This window comes from Thermobia domestica, chromosome 3 (assembly GCF_964235325.1).
Source record: "Thermobia domestica chromosome 3, izTheDome1.hap1.1, whole genome shotgun sequence".
Taxonomy (NCBI): Eukaryota; Metazoa; Arthropoda; class Insecta; order Zygentoma; family Lepismatidae; genus Thermobia; species Thermobia domestica.
The window spans coordinates 219,628,605-219,654,062 of record NC_137456.1 but is presented as its reverse complement, the minus strand read 5'-3'; the positions used below and the strand labels follow the sequence as shown (position 1 = coordinate 219,654,062).

At 35.1% G+C, this 25,458-nt stretch overlaps 1 protein-coding gene across 2 annotated transcripts in view; it reads right to left on the bottom strand.

Moving 5' to 3' along the window:
• LOC145680969 (heat shock 70 kDa protein 4L-like) overlaps positions 1 to 25,458 on the bottom strand; it is a 331,629-nt gene that overhangs the window by 170,977 nt on the left and 135,194 nt on the right. For both annotated transcript variants that reach the window (XM_081752187.1, XM_081752188.1), the window contains exon 4: positions 17,415 to 17,651. In XM_081752187.1, the coding sequence (XP_081608313.1) occupies positions 17,415 to 17,651 (237 nt within the window). The remainder of the gene's footprint in view (positions 1 to 17,414; positions 17,652 to 25,458) is intronic.

Sequence of the window (25,458 nt, the reverse complement as noted above, 5' to 3'; positions counted from 1 at the left end):
TTCCCTCTCTGAATCTCTCCAAAAGATCATCGGCTCTTGCCCGTCCCAAAAATACACTATTTAGATATGATGTAGAAACTTTTTGTTGATTTACATCCCAGAATCTTACGACTAGGTCCATCTGGCCTCTCTGAACTACTTTATTCAGAGGTTCGTCGAAATATATGACATAATCTGAAGCCTGTTCAACTCTATCCATAACACAATCTTTAAAATATGGAGCCAAGCCATGATTTACTAGATAAGAGGCTTTTGTCTTCCCAAGGGTAAATTTGGAAGCAATAGAGCTGTCAGGAAACATCAACTGGAAAGTTTGGCTAATGTTCTGGCAAGCATTCAAGGATATTTTCTTTGCAACCAACTCCAAAGTCCATATTATTTCTGCCTTCATAACTTCTTCGGTCTGTATGTATGAATGTAAACCACGCTCTTTATTTTTGCTATTGATTTCACCACTTCCTTCACTTCATTCTGGCTGATCATCTTTATGCTTACACACAGTTTGATCAGATTCCTGGCTACAGTCACTTGTACCTGATGACTGACCTGTTGAACTGGAAGGCACAAACACACTGACAGCAGGTTGCATGAGTTTAGCTTTCAAGTTCTTAAGATGTTGAGGTCCTTTAGCATGAGAGGACACTGCTCTTCGTCCCATGTTACTAAGCTTGAATGATTTTGAACATACTTTGCAAAACGCACATCCACTATTTCCATGTACACGTCCAATCCAACATGAAAATTCCGGGTACAACTTTTCATCAAGCCATTGATCATTAAAAGAAGTTGACTTATTAGCCATTATGATGACTCATAAGGTCAGATTATTGAGTTGACAGCCCACTTAAACCTGCAAAAAGAGAAAGTGATATTAATTTCTGAAGCAATGCAAAGAAAGGCATCTAAAATATTTTTGGAAGTGAAATTAGAAATTACGTACAATGATATACTTACCAGACAAAAGGTACTGATAGTAAACTGTTACCACAATTTGATTACCATCACTAATATATGTACGAGCTTTCAAGAACTAACTCACTGTTCACATCATCGTCCGTGCTGCCCTCACCCATCCTATTCTCCCATCTAAGCCTGATCATGAGAACAGTGAGTTAGTTCTCGAAAGCTCGTACATATATTAGTGATGGTAATCAAATTGGGGTAACAGTTTACTATCAGCACCTGTTATCTCGTAAGTATATCAATGTTAGTAACTACAAAGCGGTCCAACTTTTGCGGTTTAGAAATTATGTAGATAGGTAGATACAATAGAATATTATGCTCTGAAGCACAGAAAAAAATATAAATGTATTGTAAGAAAAGGTCACCCTTCACCTCCAAGGGCAACCGGAAACAAGATTTAGATTAATACAAAATAAGAGTATCTTTTTACTTTTTAAACTTAGTAGACCTGCTGTATCCTTAAAAAAATAATAATAAAATAAATATGGACTGATCACTTAGCCAGTGATCGCAAAATCGAGTTTTTCTTGGCATTGTAAACTAATGATCTATACAAGAAAAATTTAAATACAATTAAATTAGCAAATATGTATAGCTCATAAAGGCATATGCATATTCTAGTCCCTCAGAAAAAATCCTAAGACACAATTAGCATATTGCTAATATGTAGCAATTTAAATCATCATTGGGACTGCACTTGAAAAATAAAGGAAATAAAGGACATATATATTTGTCCTATAATAATTGTCACAAATTTCCAAAATATAGGAAAACAGGACAAGTGGGAGCCCTGTTTATATAAAAAACACTGTGTTCAAAGGAATAGTTAACTGATAAGGACTTTGGACTGACAGCTAGGCCAGGTTTGTTTACGGGAAGCAAGCGCTCACGGAATAAGCAAGCCCATTATGCCTGCATCATTGACTCACAATCACATGTTCACGGATGTAGTTTATGGTGCAAGTCTTTTGAATCATCCTGTTGCTTTTCATCATTGGGTACAGGCCATGCGAAACAATCTATTAAGTATCTAGACAAGCCCTCAGTTTTGGTATGTTTCATTATTGGGCTCAGGTCGTGCAAAACATTTCAACTGATATTAACAACTGAATTTTTTTCGCTTAGCCTACCAAAGAGCCTGAAATATTGACTTGGTATTCCTATAGTACAGGTGTTAGAAAAAGATGAAAATAAAGTATGTATGAAACCAAGAAGAGATTCAAAATACTCTAGTGTCAAGTAAAAAGCAAACAAACAAAACAAAACAAACAAAAAAAACGGAAGAAAAAAATGAGCCGCTAGCAAGGCGGGAAAGTACCTTCTGATAAGCATCAGAAGGTGAATACAAAAATACTTGTACATTTCCATCAACATATGGTGTTTGTCCCTCCAGGAATCAACTGCAAAACATACAAGAAATCTTTCTAATTGTAATGTTTGTAATTGATCGTACAATTTCTTGTGCATTTTCCATGACTTTCCCTGACTGGCAAGCTTTTCTTGTGATTTCCCTGACTTTCCCTGACTAAAATCCATTTCCCTGACTATCCCTGATTTTCCCTGACTTTCCAGAATGTGGACACCATGTAAAGTAAAGGTAATATTTAACGAAAAAGCGCGTTCCACACAACCCCAGTTCGAGATCTACTGTTGAGTGCGTTGTAAGACGAGTTGAGGAAACGGGAACTGTAACCACTCCGTGTAATCTGGTCGCTGTTCGTGGTTCGTGGTCCTACCAATAAGTATTTTCCTGATACTTGATCTTACCTGGATACGACGATGAAGGACCTCTCCAAGAAGGGTTACAAATTGTTTCCAAATCACTCGTCGGTCTCAATGATGAGACGAGCATTAGGCGCCGAGAGGTTCGAGTGTCTCGTCTCGAAAACCTCACGGATGATCAGACGGCCATCCAGACCATAACGCACGCAAACATCATTCCCACAAACAACGAAAACACACTGGATTAAATAACACTATACTTATTTATTAGAATACTATTATGTAAATAAAAAAATAGCGAAGACGAATGAACACAACACTGAACACAGAATATGCATAATAATTTTCATCACTAAAATCACACTTTTTCCTTTCTAATGCACTGTAGCCCTTTATATATATATAAGATTATAATTCAGATTTCACTGCAAATGCTTCTCTCACACCACATTGATGCACTTGGGGGATTAGCACTGGGGAAAAGTTGCCTGGATAATCCCACGTAGAAATCCAGTTGCTGCACCAAAATTCTGAAGCGTAAAGATGATTCTTCAGCAAATTAAAAAAAGAAAGTCTCCAAAGTAGAATGCTGATGTTGGAGGGCGCGTATATAACTGACATGTACGCACAAGGTCTGCGGACCTGGGACTTCACTAGTTGGGGGCTAGCTGTAAGAAAACGTCCTTCGCCGGCTAATAGCTTGTGCCCCTTAACACAAAATCATACTTAATTCCCGACGCAACGTGCGTGGTGCCTGCACACAATACCGGAGTCAAAACTCCCTGAGCACCAAAGCTCAAGGTACGGGTTGCAGTGGGCGACTAAACACTGTTGGCAGTTCATTCCAAAAATCACTCAGTTAACTCACCTGTATGCACATACAAACTGAATATAGAAAACAATTTATGTTAATTTGAGTCCACTGGCTACGATGCACGAGACATTGCGATAACTCGGGCGTGAGAAAATACAGATAAGGAACTGCAAAACCAATGTGACTGGCGTCACTTTGGTCAATTAAACATCTGGTCAGCCAGTATTTCTCTAAACTACCGCAATATTTCCATAAGCGATTAAAGGAAGCACTTAATTCAGTTCCAAATAACTGCAGAATATATACTGTGCATAATAATAGGTCAGGGAGAAACACTGAGAAGTTAATGGCTCACTGAAATTTTCTCACCAAAAGCAATGTTTTAAATATATATATGTAAAAGCAATGAATACTTCTTTGTCCAGTTGTGTGGGAAAGAAGCAATTCCCACCGAAGAAAGAACTTATATGCGTCGCAGAATAAAGTATAAATCGAAAAACTTGTCACTGTCTTTACGGAATATACAGAGCGTCAACAAAAAATACTTCTATAACCTGCTGACGGTTATAGAACCATAAAGGATTGTAAAATTCCTAGTCGACCGAAATCGGCGACAAACAGCTTGATGTTGCAGTTATTTGTTGAAAATCCTCAACTTAGTGTTCACAAAACTGGTGAACAACATGACATTAATTATATTTCTGCAAAAAGATTTAAGAAAATGATGTTCCACCCATACAAAGTTCACCTGATACATCAGTTGGATGAATATGTCTTTGATCGGCGTGTAGAATTTTGTGAAGATAAGATGAAATAAATCAGTGATCCTACTTTTCTTACCAGCAATGTGTTTCCTGATGAAGTCACGTTCGATCTAACAGGTTACATTAGCAGAAGTCATTGCAGTTTTTGATTTGACAGCAATCTCATTGGTCCTTTCAACACGTCCTGAAAAGTTACATATCTGGGCGGTAGTGCTAATTATACAATAATTGGTCCCTTTTGCTATTAATAACAATTTGATTTCTGAACTGTGGTAGGAAATGCTTCCAAATTAAGTAGTTCCAGCAATAAGAGACGCTGCATAAGACAATTTTGCCCACAGTTGGTTTCAGCAAGATGTGCAAGACCCCACAACCGTGTAAATATGCGGTAATTTCTTAACATGGAATTTCCTAAATAACGGATTTGCAGAAGAAGTGATATTGGGTAGCCCGCTGGTTCTCTGTTCCCCTGATTTATCGCCACTATACTACTTTTTCTGGGTTTATATAAAAATCCGAATGTACCAAACAATGCCAACCACTTTGGATAATCTTTGTCAAAGGGCTATTGATGATTTTGCTTTTATTGAAGTGGACGCCATCAGGAATGTAGTATGTGTGTTTTACCATCGAATTGTTTACTGTCATACCAAGAAAGATGCGCAGTTTGATCGCATGCTGTGAAACATCAGTTACACTTTGTTCATCTGCTAATTGTATACTACCAAGTTGGGAGGGGAAAGGAGATTTATGATAATCAAGTTCTTCGAAAAACAAAACGGGAAAATGCTACGTGGCTAGTAAAGGTGATGTGTAGTTACGCATTCCGTAACTAGGGTAACAGTAAATCTTGATATCAGGAAACGAGGACAGCACAATGTATCTTTTTATTCTCTACATTCATGTGAAACGGAATTTTCAACGAAGTTAGGGTTATTTTAAATCCAAGTGTATCAGTTACCCATCCCTAACAATGAAACTGAACTTGGGGAATGCATTTCAGAAGCAGATGGATCTCCTGCTATGTTGAATTACAAACGCACTCATCTTGAGCAACTTTGACAAGGAACATAACACGCATTATTTATAAACAAAAAATACTTTTGAGTTTTCTCTCATTTAACATAAGCAATATGTCACTGTGACTAAACACACGTGAGTTATTAACCTTTGAAATCGGTAAAATCATTTATAATAGCCCACTATCAGGCCGGTAGCCAGCCCAAAAATGTACGGGGGGGCGGTAGAAGTTAGGGGGTCCTAATCCAACCACATTATAGTTCATTTGCAAGCCTACTGTGAAACTTTTAGAGGGGTCAGCAAAAATTTAGGGGGGCGGCCCCCAGACCCCCTTGGATACGGGCCTGCCCAGTGCATCAATTAAGTTTCTTTGCGTTTTATCCGGTTTTCTAAATTTGTTCTCCTTTGAAATCTTTTTTGTCATTTTTGCTTTTACGTACTAGTGGGAAATAATAATTTTACTAAATCTGTTCCAGATATTTAGTTTATTATCAATCCCAGGTAGCATAGGATAATATTTCTTTTTTGTGATTACAGCGCCATATAGGTGGATAACGAAAAATACTTCAAGTAAAATTTGCATGTTTGCGGTCGCAGAATCAGAATCTGCAATAAAAATATAGGGAATTTCCATTGAAAACTTTCAAGTTGGCCCTGAACCTATATGATTTGACCCTTGGGGGCACTCATTGTTTACAGAATTTTATAGGCTTCTGACATGGGTAGCTTCTTACGTAACCAGAGAATGTACAGTGTCCTCCTCAGAATCCTCTTTTATTGTTCCTTTTCCTTGCTGAACAAGAGAGAAACATTGACGTCGTTCAACACCTGGGTATCCAGGAACCTTTCTTCGTCTTGCCGGACGATTGGGATTTCTAGCGCCAAGCTATTCAAGCGTTAACTTACATGCCTTGGAACCAACGGGATGAAGACAGTGCTGGTGACAGTGATATTGGTTCTACGCGGGATTCCGATGATGGTGAAACAGAAGATACGGAGAATGTCACATTTCTTGTCATTTCGGAAATATTTGAGGTCGCAAAGTTAGGAGACGTACGTACGATCATATTCATTTTTTGCGATTATAGCGTCATGTATTAGAATAATGAAAAAGTATTTTAATTAAAAGTTGTTTAGTTTTGATCGCAGAATCAAAATCTGCAATAAAAGTAGGGTACTTCCTTTTGAAACTTTCAAGTTGGCCCCTGGGGCCCTATGATGTGACCGCTGCGGGCACTTGTATTTTCCAGAATTTTATAGGCTCCTGACGTGGGTATATTCTTACGCCTATAAAGTTGTCATATTTTTTGTCATTTCGGCAATATTTCAGGTCGCAAAGTTAGGTGAGACACCCTGTATATATATATATATATATATATATATATATATATATATATGAATTGTCATTTATTTTCGATAGTGTCTGAAGAAGGATATGTTAGATATCCGGAACTGTCACATTTATTATTTTATAATAAAATGTGGCTTTGCTCAAGATTTGTATTTGAGTGTAAGTTATTGAATATAGCAAAGCTAGTATGAATCACATAGGAATTCGTTGACTACTTTTTTAATATCAAAGTGGTGGCCTTCTTCGCTTTCAATGCTCAAGATTGCAAAAGTGCTCAACTTCATCTGCAACGTTGTGCTATAAATATAGGTTTTAATGGCATTTAGTTTATTGAATACTCGCTTATCTGTTGCTCTCGTCCAATGAGATGTGAGATACAGTTATAAAGGGTAGGGGTGTAAACAAATACGGAACACTGCTAACAATGACAGTTATCTAAGATTGAAACTTTAGCTAATTCATTCTAAGTTGAAATTTCACTCAATATTTTCCTTCATTACTCTTCGCAAACTTGAAGTTGTTGCAGCAAAGAGTAGAATTCTCAGTCTGTAGCTCGTTCCATATCTTCTTTTTCATCTATTCTTCCCAGAAAAAGAGCGGGCTTTTCAGCTATACGAGCAAAAGCACTTTCTATGAAGTTTCACTTTCATCGATTTAGAGTAGGAAAATATATACTTATGAATTAAAAATTAGTTCACGAATTTGCTTACCGTCTTTGATGTAATATGATCATCTGCACACTCCAACAGAGTTCTTTCAATCTAAAAGCGTTTTACTTCTCCCGTGAAAGCGAATAATCCGATCACTCAAGCGGCTGTATGCCATTTTATGAGTGTTTCGTGTTAGGAACAACACAGTATACTAGCTTCCGAAACAAATACGTTAAGATTAGAGAAACGACTCTAAAAGTGGTGCCAGCCTGCATTTTTCACCAGAATAGAGAAAAATTGTCTGGTTTACTTAAAAACAAATAAAACATGAAAGTACCTAGGTACTTATAGCAAAATTTGCCACTGATTGTTGGTGAAACTAGCTAATAAAAGTATGCATGGTAATTCCTTGGTTGAAGTTTAGCGTACCTTTTCATGATATGGGATACACGGAGCGGAATCTAATGCTTAGCGGAGACTTCGTTGGAATGAAATTTGAGACGAAGTGAACAGAAAGCATCGCGTTAGCCCCCTGGTTACGAAGAAGCACTATTCACTTTGAAAGGGCAACTCTTCAGGATCTTTGTTAAGTTTTAATGTGTTACTACGAGTAAAATTACATTCAAATTTCTAATTTTTCACATCCTGTAACATGAGACAACAAACAATGCAGTTACGATCAATGGTTGAGAACTAAGTAAGATGTTCTACAAATGCTATAGTTTGTATGAAACATGACACTTTAGAAAACGGCAATAAATACGAAAATATCCATGCCTCTGCAACCAATAAAAGATCGGGTAAAAGACACCGTTTAATCCGTACAGAGAAATTGATACCACGAGAAAATGACAAAAATCTTATTTAACCTAGATATACCAAGAAAAAATCATTGTTGTTCAAACAGTCATTTTATTTCACAGGTTGTAGTATTCTGTAAAATCTCTGCATATTTTACATTATTCGTTTCAACGTTACATTCACTTTCTTTAATTTTAAGTTTTAATATATCTACTGCATCTTTATGCAAAAAATATCACGTCGTACGGGATGATTTGACTGATAACACCATCAATGGTTCCATTGTTTCAAAATTTATTATTATTATTATTATTATTATTATTATTATTATTATTATTATTATTATTATTATTATTATTATTAAACAAACATGAATAAAACACAAACAAGTATGGATATGTATGAATGTTCCTGATAATATTTCAATAAGATCTATCTGCGCTCTCTCTTTCTCTTGATTAACATATGAGTGATTGTTGCATCTCATCTCTAAATGGGGAATTTTGTTGCAAACAGAATTTATCATTCACTACGTAAGAAGAAATTAAATTTTGACGTTATGTGGCTGTATAGTGGATTTGAACTGAAGATCTCAGGATCTCTAGACCAGCGCCAAAACACCTAGGTTATTCTTCCGCTACAGAGGATGTCTCCGAACATGATAGTTGTCTTTATAAAATGAAGGTCGGATATAGAAAGAACGAAAAATGTTTAAATGAAAAAACCAACTAAACAAAGACACCATTCGCTATCCGAGTAACGATCAAAGTAGCAAAATCTCGCCTAGGGCAAGCCGTTTTGAAGAAATCCTGTTGGATACTAATAACCGAGCACTAGTCGGTTAAATCGTAGTTTGTTTACTAACCAAGAACCGAGTAAGTTTCAGCAACTTACTCTGGTACTTTGTTTAAGAAGAATAAGGCATTAAACTTCTTGTTTGTTTTAAATCTCGGTTAAGCGTTATTTTGTATTCACTTAGTAAAATTATTAAACTAACTTCTGCCAAGTAGTGCTATGATAAAATGTTCTGCATAGATCGTGTTATCGTGTTATATTGAATCATTATAGCTATTGTTATATTGGGAACGTACTTGTAGTCATACATTATATATATACATACATACATACATACATATATATATATATATATATATATATATATATATATATATATATATATATATATATATATATACATACATATATATATATATATATATATATATATATATATATATATGTATGTTTGTGTGTGTGTGTGTGTGTGTGTAGGGCGTCGTTAGCGGGGTACATTTCTGTTTAGAAAAACATAAAAGTCTTTTCAGAACTATGTCCAGAAAATTGAGAATTGTCTCCATAACTACAACAAAAATTAACTACAACACAAACATGAATATGGATAAATGCTCATGATAATACTTCAATAAGATCTATCTTCAGTCTTTCTCATAGTTAATATATGAGGGATTGTTGTGTTTCATCTCTAGATGGAGAACTTTGAGCAAAGAGAATTTATCATTCACTATGTAAAAACAAATTAAATTTAAAAAGTTTTGTTGCTGTATAGTCGATTTGGACTGAAGATCTCCGTATCGTCCCGCAGATCTGTGAACAGTAAATTATATTTACCCTTCTTTATATAAACACTAGCTGCAGGAAGAACTTGTGTCCGCGACAGCTTAGAGTAATGAGGTTCTCAATCTACGGAAAGAACTTCTAAAACTTGAAGATTGAGGTTTTGAAACTCAGTTTAGAACGTCTTTAATTTACTTTTGAAACATCAAGACGTGTTGAAATAATTAAAAGTGTAATATTTGTCACTCATGTATATCCCAAATTTAATGTTTTGGTATCAAAATTGGTATTTATTGCTTATGCTGCATTTTGGCGACTTTTAGTACCGAAACAAATAGTTATAAAACTTCTGTGTTTAAATCTCTAAAATTATCAGCGACTGTTGGATGTGTGAAAGTCGAGTGAAATAAATGCAGATAAATATGAAATTTGAAAGTTATGCGCCGAACGAGCATTACACCTGATAATGTATATTTCTACTACAAAAATATTTACCAACCAAGTATTTACACAATACTGACACATTCCAATTATATTTTTGATAAAGTGCAGTCACTGCACTTTACCGTCTTTACTATTTTTTTACTGTGACGAATTTAATGTTCATAACTTACTGTAAAACGGTGACAGCTATGTAAAGAAATTGCATATCCCTTAAGAATTTTTTAAATAATATCCCGATATGAATTTTTAAAATAATTTGTAATTTACTAATGAAAAAGGATATGAACTTCCAACAAGTAAGTAACAAGAGATCTTTATCGTTCTCAATATTGATACTTTCGATGTATAATAACATAAAATGTTCAATTTCTCTCGGTCTTAGTGTTGAGATGACGTTCTTCAGTGCCCTCACAATATAAAGGTGAAATATCAAACAAGACTACAAAATGACATCTCTCGTATCAAACTTGATTCGTACTATCTGGGGAAGTAACGCGATTAGCAAACAATTGATGAATACGTAAAGCCTATCAGATACTGTCATAGTTTTCCATCAAATGTTGTATCAAACTTTTCTTTGATGGTAATTTTCTCAAATAACTTGGCTAAAACTTTTGCAACCATTATAAACGATCAAACTTAAGGATGAATATCTTGCTGATTTGTTTATATATCTTGATTCAATTGTTAGATTACCTGAACGTACGTGTGTAGTTTTGTGGTTATACGTTGTCGAATAACTATAATGAATAAGGTTGCAGAAATGAATGGAATGACTACTCACAATTACTTCTGTCTCATTTTCTTCTTTATTGCTAATTCCAAATAATTCTTGTTTTCATGCTTTATTTCTTGTTCATTAAACACGTATCAGTTTATATTGTTCTTGCTAGTCTGATGCTTAAATTTCGTATAATTCAGTTAATTTTCCAGTATTTCTGTTACTTTGAGGCACTGATTAAAAATAAATAGTTCGTCATAAAAACGATAGTTTTACATTTAAAATGATAAAGTGCATATGAAAGAGGATTCTGTAGAATATTAAATTCTGGATGATTTTTTTCTATGTAGGAAACCAGTAATGTATTTCAGAAATGCGAAACGGGCAATGTTTAGCAGAAAGGGTTCGGCTACATTTTTCTTTAAAATGTTACAATTTCGGTAGTTTTTGTTCACGTTAGGTTAGTTTTGGTTAGTTTATGTTACATTATATTAGTGTAGAGGTCCAACGTAATTTTCGAAAAAAACTATAGAATTTCGGTTATTTCTATTAATATTAGGTTAGTTTAGGTTAGTTCAGATTATTTTACTTTAGGTTAGTTTTGGTTAGGTTACGTTAGATCTAAGTACTTGCATCTTGCATTTTATGTATTTCTGGACCCCTTCAGCTAAACATTTAAATGCGAAACAATTACACGTTCTCTATCCTATGTGATTTAATGCAGCACCAAGCGTTTTTCGCACTATCCCCAATTACGCGCACACTCATGTCACTTACTCTCGGCATTAAATGCTCTCGGCATTATTTAGTCGGTAAGGCGGACCGAAGCTTGCGCTCATTTGAGGGTCCTCTGTTGTGGTCTTGCCTCGACTCGGTTAAATACCATCCTACCTTTTAATGTCCGCCTTACGCAAGCTATGTTTTCTGGAGTCTTTTTTATGGTTTATATCCGATGCATATTTATACCGCAAGGGAAGTCCACGTAAAGGGAATATGCACCCATGAGTGCAACTTCTACCTTAAGAGACAATTTCGAAGACACTACGAACAAATTTCGTAAGGTAATAATTACATGTAATAACATAGCACGCAATTCATTCCAGACGCATCAAATGCACACATATAATCATTCTGTACACAATTATCTGGGCACGCACCAAAATAATAAGGAATCTTTTAAAGCAAGAAAAGTGAAAGAAAAATATTTCTTAACTTACGAAATATTCTTAATCTACACCAATTTTGGGAGGGCACCTGAGGTACTTAGTCCTTATATTTTTTTTAATTTTATACTTTTACAAATCGGGATACTGCTAGTATGCATCAAAAGAATTTCAACTGCTTAACATGTCCACGTAATACTCAATTATAGTACCATCGCACAGTGATCTTCATTTGTTTCTTTGATGCAATATTCAATGGAAATAGAACAAATCCTATTTTAGAATAGTTCTATCAAATATTGTAAGCAACCCAAAAATTGCATACAACTTGGTATCGTACACGTTCAATTCCACTTTGATTAAATATTTGACACAATATGTGATGGGATATTTGTTCTTCTGTAACGGGCTTAAGGCACATCCCAAGTTTGGGTTTAAAAAATGACTTTTCAGGAACAAACATTATTCTTTTGCTACTAATTGAGAAATTATTATTAATTTTCTATTACTGCTAGAAATAATAATGTTTCAAGCAATTCGCCATTTCAGATACGATCCATATATCCGTCCACCCAAACTTTGAAAATTGGAACAACTATTCACTACATTCGTATGTATAACTAACTCTATGGCCTATGGAACCGGGAGGTTCAACGCCGCGTTCACAAAAGCTCTCCACTGACCTCTATCCTTAGCTAACTGCATCCAGTTTCTACTTTGTATTCCTATCTCTGCGAGATCCATCTTATATTATCCTCCCATCTGCGCCTAGGTCTTCCTAATGGTCGTTTTCCGATTGGTCTTAAAGTCAAGACTTTGAAAGCGTTTCTACTTTCTTCCATTCTAGCTACATGACCCGCCCACCTAAGCCTCCTAGACTTGACGACCCTAACAATGTTCGGTGAACCATATAAATTATGTAGTTCCTCATTATGAAGTTTCCGCCATTCCCCATTCCCGTTCCTCTTGGGTCCGAATATTCGTCTCAGGATCTTGTTCTCAAATACTTTCAGTCTATGTTCTTCCTATGTTCAGTCTATGTTCCAGAGTAAGTGACCATGTTTCTCAGTCATATAGAACAACAGGCATGATTATCGTTTTATATAGTTTAAGCTTCAAATTCCTCGACAGAATACGCGACGACAAGAGATTTTGAACCGAATAGTAACACGAATTCCCTGCTTTTAGTCGACATTTAATTTCTCCGTAAATATGATTTACGTCTGTTAATATTGATCCTAGTATGTATATTTTCTTAAAATACCAATATAAAGCATGAATAATCCTAATTCTTATAGGCAAAGAAAGAGCGTTACTATGTAGAGTGATGAAGACAACAAATCCTACGCATTTTATTATGCGCATGACTATATCCTTATTATCAGCATCAGTGTTCCGCAACATTGTCAGGTCTTTACAGGAATGAAATCTTTCTCCATTCATTTCTATTATCAACCTTAGATTTTGTTAAAGAATCCGAAATTTCTATCTTCATTTTTTCCATGAGCTGACAGTTTCTTTTTTCCCCTCTTTCTCCTTCTACAAACTAATCCTTCCAAAGTACTTCTTATAAGGTAATACATTCTTAGACAATGTCCTAACCAATTCTTTTCAATTTTGCTATCAATATCCGTATTCTTTTTCCTTCATCTACTCTCCTAAGAACTACTATATTTCTTATTTCCTCTTTCCAGCTGAGTTTTTCATGTTTGTCCATATGCACATGAAGAAACTTACTGTAATGGATATAATTATAATTGTAGTCAAACGTGTGAAAGTACAGTAATGGAGTATGACTATCCAGGACTAAATTATAACACCGGATGGAAGACTCAGAGCCTATTCTTATAGGCACCTTTCCCAGAGGGGGCATTTTTAAATATGTCGTCGTAACTATGTGTGAATATTTTTAACTTTTTATTTCATTTAAGGATGATAATTGCGTTTACAGTAGCAAAAGAACACGATTCGTGTGTAGCGCGTTACGCGGAAACAAGCTATTTCAAAACGAAACTGGCTTTTATACATATTATACAACATTTACAACTTACGAAAAAGTTAAGTTTATTGTTCCGTTTAACACATAACCATTCCTGACAAGTAAACTTTCGAGTCTATAAGATTGCTTACTAGAGTGTTTAATAATATATATGCACCACTTAATTTTCTTGAGTTCTTCAATTTCTTTTGCATCTGTTTAAGAAAGAGCGAAAGTTCAGAATTTCAACGTAAAACACCTAGGACTATTGTCTCTTGTGGTCGTTCTTTTCGGAAAGACTGGAGTTGATAATTACACACTGAATGTCGGATAATCCGTTTAAATTTTTATTGGTTGCATCAAACTTTTCATTCACATGTCACGCAATAGCATTGATCTATTGTTTCCTACTTGTTGAAAGTTCGTATGCCGTTTCATTAAAAAATTACCAAATACTTAAAAGATTCATATCGCACGATTATTTACGAAAAGGCGAAAAGAATATGAAATTTCTTCATAAAGCTTGGAGAACAACTCTTTGTTTTGTGATGAATATCTATATCGGTCATAGTAAAGAGAATAAAGTTATCTTCATTGCAGTGAGTGAGTGCACTTTATCAAAAATATAATTTGTTTAATTTGTCAATAATATATAAATAATTTGTTTCAAGTATTTTTACAGTACAATGTATTTTATGGTTATAATCCTTTCGGCGTTTGAATTTCTAATTATATTCTTGGCTGCATTGATTTCAGTCTAGTTTTACACACATGGAAGTGTCGCTAACAATTCTAGAAATTTTAAACACAGAAGTCGTTGAAGTACTTTTTCCGGAACTAAAAGTAAAAACACTAAAATATATATATAGGCTATAAACACCAATTTTAACACAAAAGCATTAAATTTAAATTTACATTTGTTACAAATATTACACCTTCAATTATTTTATCATATATTCATGTTTTCCGTGTAACGTGGGTTCCTGTCACCACGGCATGCGCGTCCTTAGGTTGTGGATCGAGGAGACCTCTACATATAGAGGTCAGCTGCGAATATACTGAATACGCAGTCGCGGCCAGACGACAAGGAGTGGTCCTCCAGATTGGGGGTTTAGGTTAGGCTAGAGCCTTTCTATTTCATCTGTGCCCCTTCTAGCACTGCAGTCGATGTGTGCTTTCCCGTACCTCCCTCAAAACAGGAGGGAGAAGTTGTTGCGCCGCGATCTTTCAATTGTTAGATGAGGAAGCGTTGCCATAATTTCACGGACTTTGCTGTCCTCTATCTTGTTAGGATTTCTGAGTAGCCTACAATCTTCACTCGTCAAGACCAAATGATTGAATGACAAATTGGCAACACAGCTGAGGTCATTCACTTCTTTTCCGTACGCAAAGGGAGAATTTCCTTCGTCAGAGAATGGCAGGGGTGGGGCCGAAGTATAGTTCGCATACTTTTCGAGGGCATAGATGAGATAGACAGGCTCCAACAACCTCATCCTGTAAAATAAAGGCACTTGTTCACAAACCTTCACAGAAGTCTTGGACAAGAACTGATAGCTTGGCACGACATCAGATCCAGTTGGCTAAGAATAGAATTCAGTGGAGAGCTTTTGTGAACGCGGTATTGAACCTCCGGGTTCCATATGCCATAGAGGTAGAGTTTAGAGTTAGTTCATTTAATGTTTTAAAAGTAAACTAACAACATTTCAAACAGTGTATCAAACTGTCGATACAAAGAAAGAAGGGAACATATAACTCCGCCTGCACAGATTTGTGGGAATAGTGATGTACACAAGTCTCACTTTATTCAAAATAGTCTCTGAAAAGATTTCTAGGATTCTTTCAAAAGCCGTGTACCCCTACGACGACGACCCTGTATATAGAATGTATGACTACAAATACGCTCCCAATGTAATAATAGTTACAGCGATTCAATATACCACGATCTAAGCACTATTTGGCAGAAGTTACTTTGATAATTTAACTGAGGAAATACAAAATAACGCTTAACCGAGAATTAAAACAAACTAAAATGTCTCATTCTTCTTAAGCAAAGTAACCCAGTACGGAGGTGAAAATATTTTGCCAAGTTTCTCTAAAATTAAGCAAAGTAGATTAAACCAACTAGTGCTCGATTTTTAGTATCTAATAAGATTTCTTAAAAAAAAAAGTCGCCTAACTGAAACTTGGCTACTTTAACCTTCATTCGGGTAGCGAAAGTTCTCTTTGTTTAGTTGTTTTTTTTTTTTTCATTTAAACATTCCTGAGGTCTTCAGTTCGAATACACTATACAGCAACATAACGTCAAAATTTAATTTCTTCTTACATAGTGAATGATAAATTTTGTTTGCTCAAAGTTCCCCACGCAGAGATGAGATGCAACAATCACTCATATATTAACCAAGAGAAAGAGAGAGTGGAGGTAGATCTTATTGAAATATTATCAGGAACATGCATACGTATCCACGTTTGTTTGTGTTTTATTCATGTTTATTCTTCATTACGAAATTACAGTGCTCGCATTCTTAGAGTGTAGCAAGAATGTCAAAGATAAACATTTTTACTATTTGTCATATTTGGAACACATGACATGTTTTCTATTGATGCAATAGCTCTCGCAAATTAAACTTCACACACAGCACATCTTATTTTTTCTTGGGTTGTCTTTTTCCCTTTACGTTTTCGAAACACACAGGAAGCCAATAATATAACACCGGAAAATATTCTTGTTATTTTTAATGTGTGAATATCACATTATAATAATACATTTTTAAATAGTGGAAACTATGATAGTTTCATGAGTCAAAGAACCCAGCACGACATAATATTTTTGCATAACGTTTCAGTAGATGTATTAAAACTAAAAACTAAGGAGTGAATGTAACGTTAAAACGAATAATGTAAGACATTCAGAGATTTTACAAAATACTGTAAGATGTGAAATGAGGGACCAACGACTATTTATTTTTCTTGTATATCTAAGGATGAAGAATAACTCTTTCTGACTTTCTCGTGATATTAATCGCTCTGTATGTACTAGACGGTGTCTTCCAACTGCATTCTTATTCGTTGCAGAAGCATATATATTTTTCTATCTTGAGGGTTTTTTCTACACTGTTATCTTTCGAAGAAACTAGAGCACTTGTGGAACGCCTTCTTAATTCTGAAGCAACCAACCTTATTGATATTGCTGATTGTCTAACGTTGCAGGATGTGATAACTTAGAAGAATGAATGAACTTTTGCTCGTGGTAACACGTCACATCAACTGCGATAACGGTTGGTGCACGTTTGTAGTCTCATTTGCATGGAACTTGAATTTAATCCATGCTTACATTTTCAACTTCTCTGAAAATAATGAAGTAAGCGACACTATTACTCATACATGATTAAATAATGAAAAATCCAAGTCAAATATCTTATAATCTTTTTATATATTGAAGTTTCCTTACCTTGAAACTCCCTTTATTGAATTCACAAGCAAAAATTTGCAAAGCAGAATGGCCCCAATCCACAAACACTATTGTTTTCGGTTTGCTTTCAGATGTGGGTAGAAACTTATCTTTGTAGATTCCATATGATAGTGCTGTTGCTGTAGTGTCATTTAGCAATCGCAAAACATTAAGTCCTGCAATCTGTGCAGCATCAAGAACTGCCTGTCTTTGACAATGAGAGTAGTACGACGGAACCTGAAAAATACCATTAAATTAATAAATTTCGTCATGTTGTTGATGTCCAATGCGTGTAAGCAACTTATAAGGTACGATGATAAACTGATACAACGTTAGTAAGAGCGAGGAAGAACTATATCTTAGTTTATTTGTTGTTCCGGAAAACTTTCATACATGCCTTCAATAGGGTAACAACTCACACTTATATATGTGTTTGAAATCAATATTTTGAAAAGACACTCTTCTTGAAAACCATGCAATGTATTTGTGGTTACCACTATAAAATTTAGAATAGAAAAGCCAATTCCACACTTAAATATTGCTATAACGAAGTCTCGAATCAAATAATGAGTTCACGTTTAACTGTCAAACATAGAGCGTACATTCATATTTCGTTTCTACTGTCTCATATTTGACTGTTTTACAGAACATTCTCATAAGAAATTTTTTAAAAAAATTTGCGGCTTAGGGGAAACATGAAATCAAGAGTCCTAGAGGTAGCAGAAGGAAAGCCAATTCATTAGCTCCTTCCATTTAATTTTTATATTAAGCCGTAGTTAATTCCAGAGCTGCCCTTAGTGACTCCACTTTGTTCTGTCTGAAAGTTTGTATGCTGTAAGTAACTTTTTTACATTTTGCATTCGATGTTTAGGAAGATACCTGACAAGTGCTTACGAAAGTTTATCCAGGTATATGTTTTATTATTTCAGAAATTACACATGTCTATATATTTATATTTTTCTTTCTGAAATAAGTTTAGAACAATTATTTATTTCTAATAGCCACTATCAATAAAACTGTTATAGTTGTAATTATAAACGATTAAAGTTCTCTCTTTTTTAAAGTATGTTACTCTAAACTATCAGCGAATGTCTGATGTGAATATGGTATACTATACATGAGCTTTTTTGCCACGGCAAAAATATATTTATCATTGTGGGACAGTTCCCTCACTCCAACAGACACTCTCAGATACGAACACGGACAGTCTTCCTGTACATCCAAAGATTTAGTAAACTTTTATAACGGAAAACAATCATTCCAAGTTTATATAGCCTAGTTATGTTAGAATTTAGGCCAAACTATGCAAAATCGATAAATAAATGAATAAATAAATAGTATGTATCTGAAAACTGGTACTTTTGTTCTATTTGGTGCTCTGAATAAGTACAATCTGTCTGATAAAGATTGGGCGCACTCTTTATTGCTGTTTTGAGGTAAAAATTTTCAAAGTACAACTTCCGGTATCTTCGAGAAAAAAACATGTTCGAACCTCCAAGCCAACGTTTGCAATCGGGAAAATTTTGCACGTGTTTTTTTTCTTTTAAATATAATAAGACATGTTACCAATTGTAGAAAAAAGCAACATTGATTGAAGTACTTAATCATACAATATTTCGAAATCTTGTATTAAAGTCAGCACATGCTTGTTTGTCATTTATCTCTCCATACGCTAAAGAACATTTCCTCTCGGTACGTAAAGGAATCTTTCCATATGTGAAAGAGTGCTGAAACATAAGACATAGAACATAATTCTCGCCTGAGTACTAAAATAAAAGTGTAAGTAAAACAAAAACAGCGTTAGCAGTGGATATGAACCTATTGTCTTGAATGCCCGTTATACATCGCTAGAAGCATGTTACGAAGAGTGCTTGCGTTAGCTCAGTGGTGACTTCGTTACAGACAGTTGAACGGAGCGGACGTGTGGAAGTACAACTCCAACTACCTGTCTTACAAGATTTGTTTAAGCAAATGTATTTGCTTTCTTACATTTAATGTGTGTATTATAATTCACTGATTTGTTTGAAAAGTATTGTGCTCAAGTTCGACACAAGCAATGCAGGATCATAGGATAAACTCAGTCAAATTTGTCTTTGACAAAACCACACGCAGTAAACGACCTTCGCCAGCCGATTTTTATTCCTGGTTAAGTACACATTTTGAGAATATATTCCAGGATATTCAACTCTTACAATTGCACAATGAGGACTATAGCATATACATTCAATTCAAAATTAGTGCATTACATAAACAATGTAATGTCTTTTACCCCTTTCGATCATTCCACCAGTGAAGTCTGCATTATAGATGCTCAAGTGCATGTTACCCGTGTTAAGATCATGGATCTCAATTGTGATGAGAAAGTTTCGCAAGTGTTAATTGATTATGGTGACGTACACAAAATCGATCATAAAGTCGGGAATACTATGTTTCCTACATCATATCTATAGTGGCAACTGAGTGTTTTCCATGACCTTGAAAAACATTCCTAAAAGACTCATTATTGATAATGTGAAATGTAGTGTATATTATGGACTGATGTCTTCAAACTTGCCATTTTTGTATATCCTTGCAACATCTTATCTCTGTTCGAAGCGCCGGCGCCCAGCTCATCTTTCGAACTCAGAAATCGAACCAGCAGTGATGACGGATCTTCAGAAAGTGTCCATGTTACATGAAACAAATTCGGGACCTGTCCGAAATCCCATTTCCCTAGTTACCAGTGTAGATGATAGGCGGGATTCCGTCCCAAAACCTCCCGCTGTCATTTCCACAGAATTTCCACCGCTAATGCTGACATCACAATCTATGGCGAGTGTACTAAAACACCCAACCCTACTTACGGGAGTTAACGACGAAAAGAGCCAGAATATGCATAATACCATGAACGACGATCGCACCCGCGACCGTCGTGATAAAAGCCTATCCCCTACTTCTAACGTGCTTCCAGAACAGACGACCGTGGCGCTAACGGATGAGCATGATGTTAACACGGATCTGTCGTCTCGCTCCATCTCCTTTCCACTTTCTAGTGACGCGAGTAGTGCCTTACATAATATTTCTCCAATATTATCTGTAAGACACGTTAAAAAACGAAAAATAAAAGAACGTGAGTATCAAGGTGACCTTCAGGATGTTGACTGAGAATATGGTGTAAGCAAGTTGTGTCTAGATAAGCGCTCTACAAAGCAAGAAGGAACCTAAGATGTTTGTGATTACATGCTTCTGGTTCTTGGCGCACTTTGGCAGCGTTATTACTATTATGATTATGATTAGTGGTGTTAGTGTTATGATTATTACATGGTCAGCGGCATGCACTCCCGAGCAATATTTCTTGCCTTGTTCACACACATACACAGGTGTTAGAATTGTGTTCTGTTTACTATAAATCGCCTCCAGTTACTGCGGGTGGACTTTACGGTGCTATGTCTATACAAGGGTCACTCACTTGGATAGGTGTTTTGAAACATGTTTTTGTTTGTCTTATGTTTCTAAGATAGCCAGTGTTAACGGAAGTTCATATATGGCCTTGAACATTAATTCTATTAGTAGCACGGCCAATAAACTGGTGTTAGCACAGTTTTTACTCGAGCAAGATTGTGACATATATTGCCTTCAAGAACTGACCTTCAGTGATCTATCATTTGTTTACAATTATACACCAATAACGAATGTAGCTCCCAACCTGTTAGGTACATCAATTTTATTAAAACGAGGGCTGCTAGCTTCACACATACAACTCTCCTCGTCTTGTAGAGCGATTAGCTGTGTCGTAGACAAGTTATGTATCCTCTGTGTTTACGGGCCTTCTGGAACAGCACAACGTGTGGCTCGCGAGCGGTTTTATGAGGAAGAGGTTGTTTCACTGTTACCGACCACACGTTACCCGCTCCTTCCACTCGGGGACACAAACTATTTTATAATCCCCGGGACACAACTGGTGTTTTTAATCCATGTTTTAAAACTGGCTTATGGGGCCGTTGCCACAGCAACCACTGTTGCCATAACAACGAATCCTGTCGCTGCGCGTCAATCTACAACTGATTGAGAAAAAAAAAATAATCTGCAACAAAGGTGATGCACAGAAATAAGTCGTGAGTGGGAACCCTTCACCCCTGGTGGGGATGTTCATGAAGCTATCAGCTTATGCCTAATTACATTGGAATATAATTTCCATTTCTTAATTTCGAACATACTAGGTTCGATCGAAACGAGAAAACTTTTTATCGGACTTCTAAAGAAAATAAAATAAAATAAATGAATACATGACCGTGTTTATTACATATAGAATTCCCAGTCACGACCCCCCTTCCAGTTTTATTAAAAAAAATAGAAGAAGAAGATGAAGAAAAGAAAGAAGATAGAAGAGGAAAGATGTAAAGTAAGAAGGTGATAAAGGGGAAGCTGTTACTAGATATTTTAAGGAATATGGTAAAGGAAAGTGAATAATTATCTAATTGTGATCATTTCCAATAGCTATTAGTTGAATATCTGGTATTAACGTGATCAACGGTAGACACATGTTAACTCATACATCCCCGACCTAGATCCATTTGACCCCAACTACCAAATTATCCCAATCTAGCTCGGAGATAGATGAGAAAGTTTAATTTTACCTTTTTTTTTTTTTAATATTTCCAGAAGTTCTAGACTAATATTCAATATTTGAAAAATGAACGACGAAGTTGATGGCATGTTAGAAACGACCACAGAAAGAAAAAAAAATCAGAGTATCACATATGTGTCGAAGATTTTGACTTTCACAGTTCTCTCATGATGATCATTCGTTCAGGCTACTTCAGTCCTTTTTACCTCCTTCATAGAGCCAACTTAAGTTAGTATTAACATTCAATGAGTTCAATTGATAACTACCAATAATTATAATAAGTCACATATGTATGACAAGATAATTGGTACACTTAATACTAAACCTACATTTCACTCACACACACATTCATACAGGACAATGTATACTTCGGGTTGTATTTGGTTGAATTAAACTAACCTAACTACAATGCTATAGACATTTATTACATTTCAATAGAAGAAGGTGTAGTTTGACATAACAGAGAAAAAATTTAATACATGAAAAGAATGTTTCATAAACATGCACAGAAATTCGCTACTTTCAACAAGATCAAATAACACATTTCTCTTTTTATATATATATTTTAAAAGTTGGATTACATGAAAAAGAATTAAACCAAAGACGAGACAAGAAAAAAATTCAAGGGTCAATATATATTTAAAACTCAGTGCAATGAATACATATCATTGCAGGAAAAGAAAAAAAATAATTGGTTAATCATTAAAAAAAACTTTAGTAATATTTTATTGAGTCTTTGTCTCAATAGGAGACGTATCGACTGTTTTATGAGTCTTTGTTCTCACGTCGATAATAGCTCCTTTTTTTTTTTCTTTTCAACTCTCTTTATGCACTGTGGTTTGTGTCCGTGAGAGTATTCAATTGTTTTTGTCTTAACTATAGACAACTAATTGCTTCATATCACATATATGTATATCTATATTTCTCATTTCGTCACTCGACGCACTTTATCTAAAATTTCAAAGTTTGTCAATATTAAGGAAAACTTATCAAATCCAGTCACAGATATTGGGAACATATTTCCATATTCCGGTATTCGCATTAACTTATTAAACAGATTTCAGTTCGTTGAATTTAAGATCACTAAATTTTTCCCTAGTATAGATCTTGTAGTCAAAAATTCTAGATACTGAATAGTTTGGTGTCCGATCGTAGGGGAAGGATTTGTTCCATGTTTTACTGATGGAAAAAGTCGTTGGAGGGGCGCACTGTTTCGTAGGTTGCTAATTTCACTCGCAAAGTAAATTTGGGTAAGGATTAGGGTTATTCTTATTTATCTTACGACCCGCTACTTGTTTTATTCACATGCAGTATTTAACATTATATTCCACTTTAATAGTTACAGAAATTAATAACAACTCAACAAAAAGTAATTTATGACAATTTTCGCGGTAATACTATATATCACAAATAGTTGGTTAATACCGGGTGTCAAAATCTATGGCAACCTAACAAGACCAGGGTAAATATCGAGCCCATTACATACATACTCGCATATATATACATATATGTATTCATATTAATCAATACAATAAATTTCACTTTAATATCTATCTTAATATTTCGTCGACGTTTAACTTCTACATAACCGTTCATATTCGACAAGTATTCATATTTTATAAATATTTATATTTATTTGGCTCAAAGACAAAACAAAACCCTGACTATCAAAATTCACCTTTTTCCTTCATAAGGTTGCAACATTATATTTTATATGTATAAACCCGATAATCAATAATCATTTTCAATTTACTAAAGATCCGCGTATATGAAAAAAAAAATGTTGGTGTTATTTAATAAGTTGACATAAGAAGTGGAAAATGCAACAAATAGAGCAGGCACGTAACTTTTAAAACTATGTAAGTACATATATATAGATGTATATACAACAAAAAAAAATCAATGTTATTCGAAACTAGTGGGCCCAAACTATTAATACATACACACTATATGACCAATCAATAGAAATAAAAACCAGAAATCAGTAATCCATTTGATATAAGTTGTATGATCAATGAATAACAAAGGTCTCTAGGAATCTAAAAGCATAGTGTACCTTCCCGTCAATTTCTCCCGTGGTGGATTGAATATCGCGGAAATGGTCCTGAGTTGTGCTCAATACCTCCACGAATTGCATCCCTCGATGTCTCAGTTAGTACATACGATCGAAATAAGTTATATGAATATTGTACGTTTTCATGAGTTTCAGAAATCGGGGGGGGGGAGGTTGAAAATTTAAAAAAAAAAAAACTCGAAGTAATAAAGACAGAGAGAGATAGAGAAGAAGGAAGACGAAGAATAGTGGCGCCAAAGACTTAAGTGGGAAATAACTAACGCTACAAAGACAAAAGTCGAATTTCTATCTCGACAAATCCATAGCCAAAATATTCTTAACATGCCAAAAGGGTGGTCTACTCAAATACGTAGACTCAAGGAACGCCCTGCTGCCAAGGATGCAAGTTCTGTGTCCATCAGATCCCAATCCCACAAGAATTTGGTTGTAAGATTGAAATCCGATCCCCGTATCCGGCCCAAACCAGCAGGTTCCCGGATATCGTCCGGAAGGTTAGAGAAGGCGCTAATTTAGAATTTCAAGAAAAAAAAAAATCATCCGACCTCTTGGAAACTAGAAGATTCCAGAATAGGGATGAAATTAGAGTAATAGCTAAGGTATCCCTAATTAGTGATTTGCCAAAATTAAAAAAAAATTAAATAAATAAACTGAATTTTGGATCGGTGATTTCAATTACCGAAACATCACCGATGGCTACCCAGCGCAGACATGCCACCGTCTGGGACGTCGTTAATTTCCCTCATCTAATTAAACTAAGAAAAGACATGAAAATACTTAAGGGGACTAGGGGTCGACATCCGGGTACGCTAAATTTAGTAGCAGTTAATTTAATCGGATAGTCCGAACTGAGTTATATGAACACTGCACCATAAATAAATAAGGTAAGCAACAAAAAAAAAAAATCTCGGAGAGGCTATGAATGTTAAAGGTACAACTGACCGAAACCTGTACTTTTCGATGATCACAGGAAATAGCAGTTGGTTTTCTTAATTATCATTTCTGTCAACCTTTAGAAGTAATTCCCATATGATACTACTCTATCTATTGAAAGGCTTAAGATCTGGGGCTGTTATTATGAGGTACATAAATGCAAAGTAACACACAATTCCCAACTATAATTTACTATCCAAGTAGCAAACTCGGTTGGATGAATGCACCGGTGTAGAAGTCTAAACGCGAGAGATATTTTTTTTTTCTTTCTTCGTAAACACATTCGTATTTTCACTATATAAAATTCACTAGGCCTATTCATTTAACTATAGGGGTCATCATCTTATTCATATTATATATCATATTATTAACATTTCATTACATTCATTCATTATCTACTAATTTCCGCACGAAATAATATTTTATAAACACCC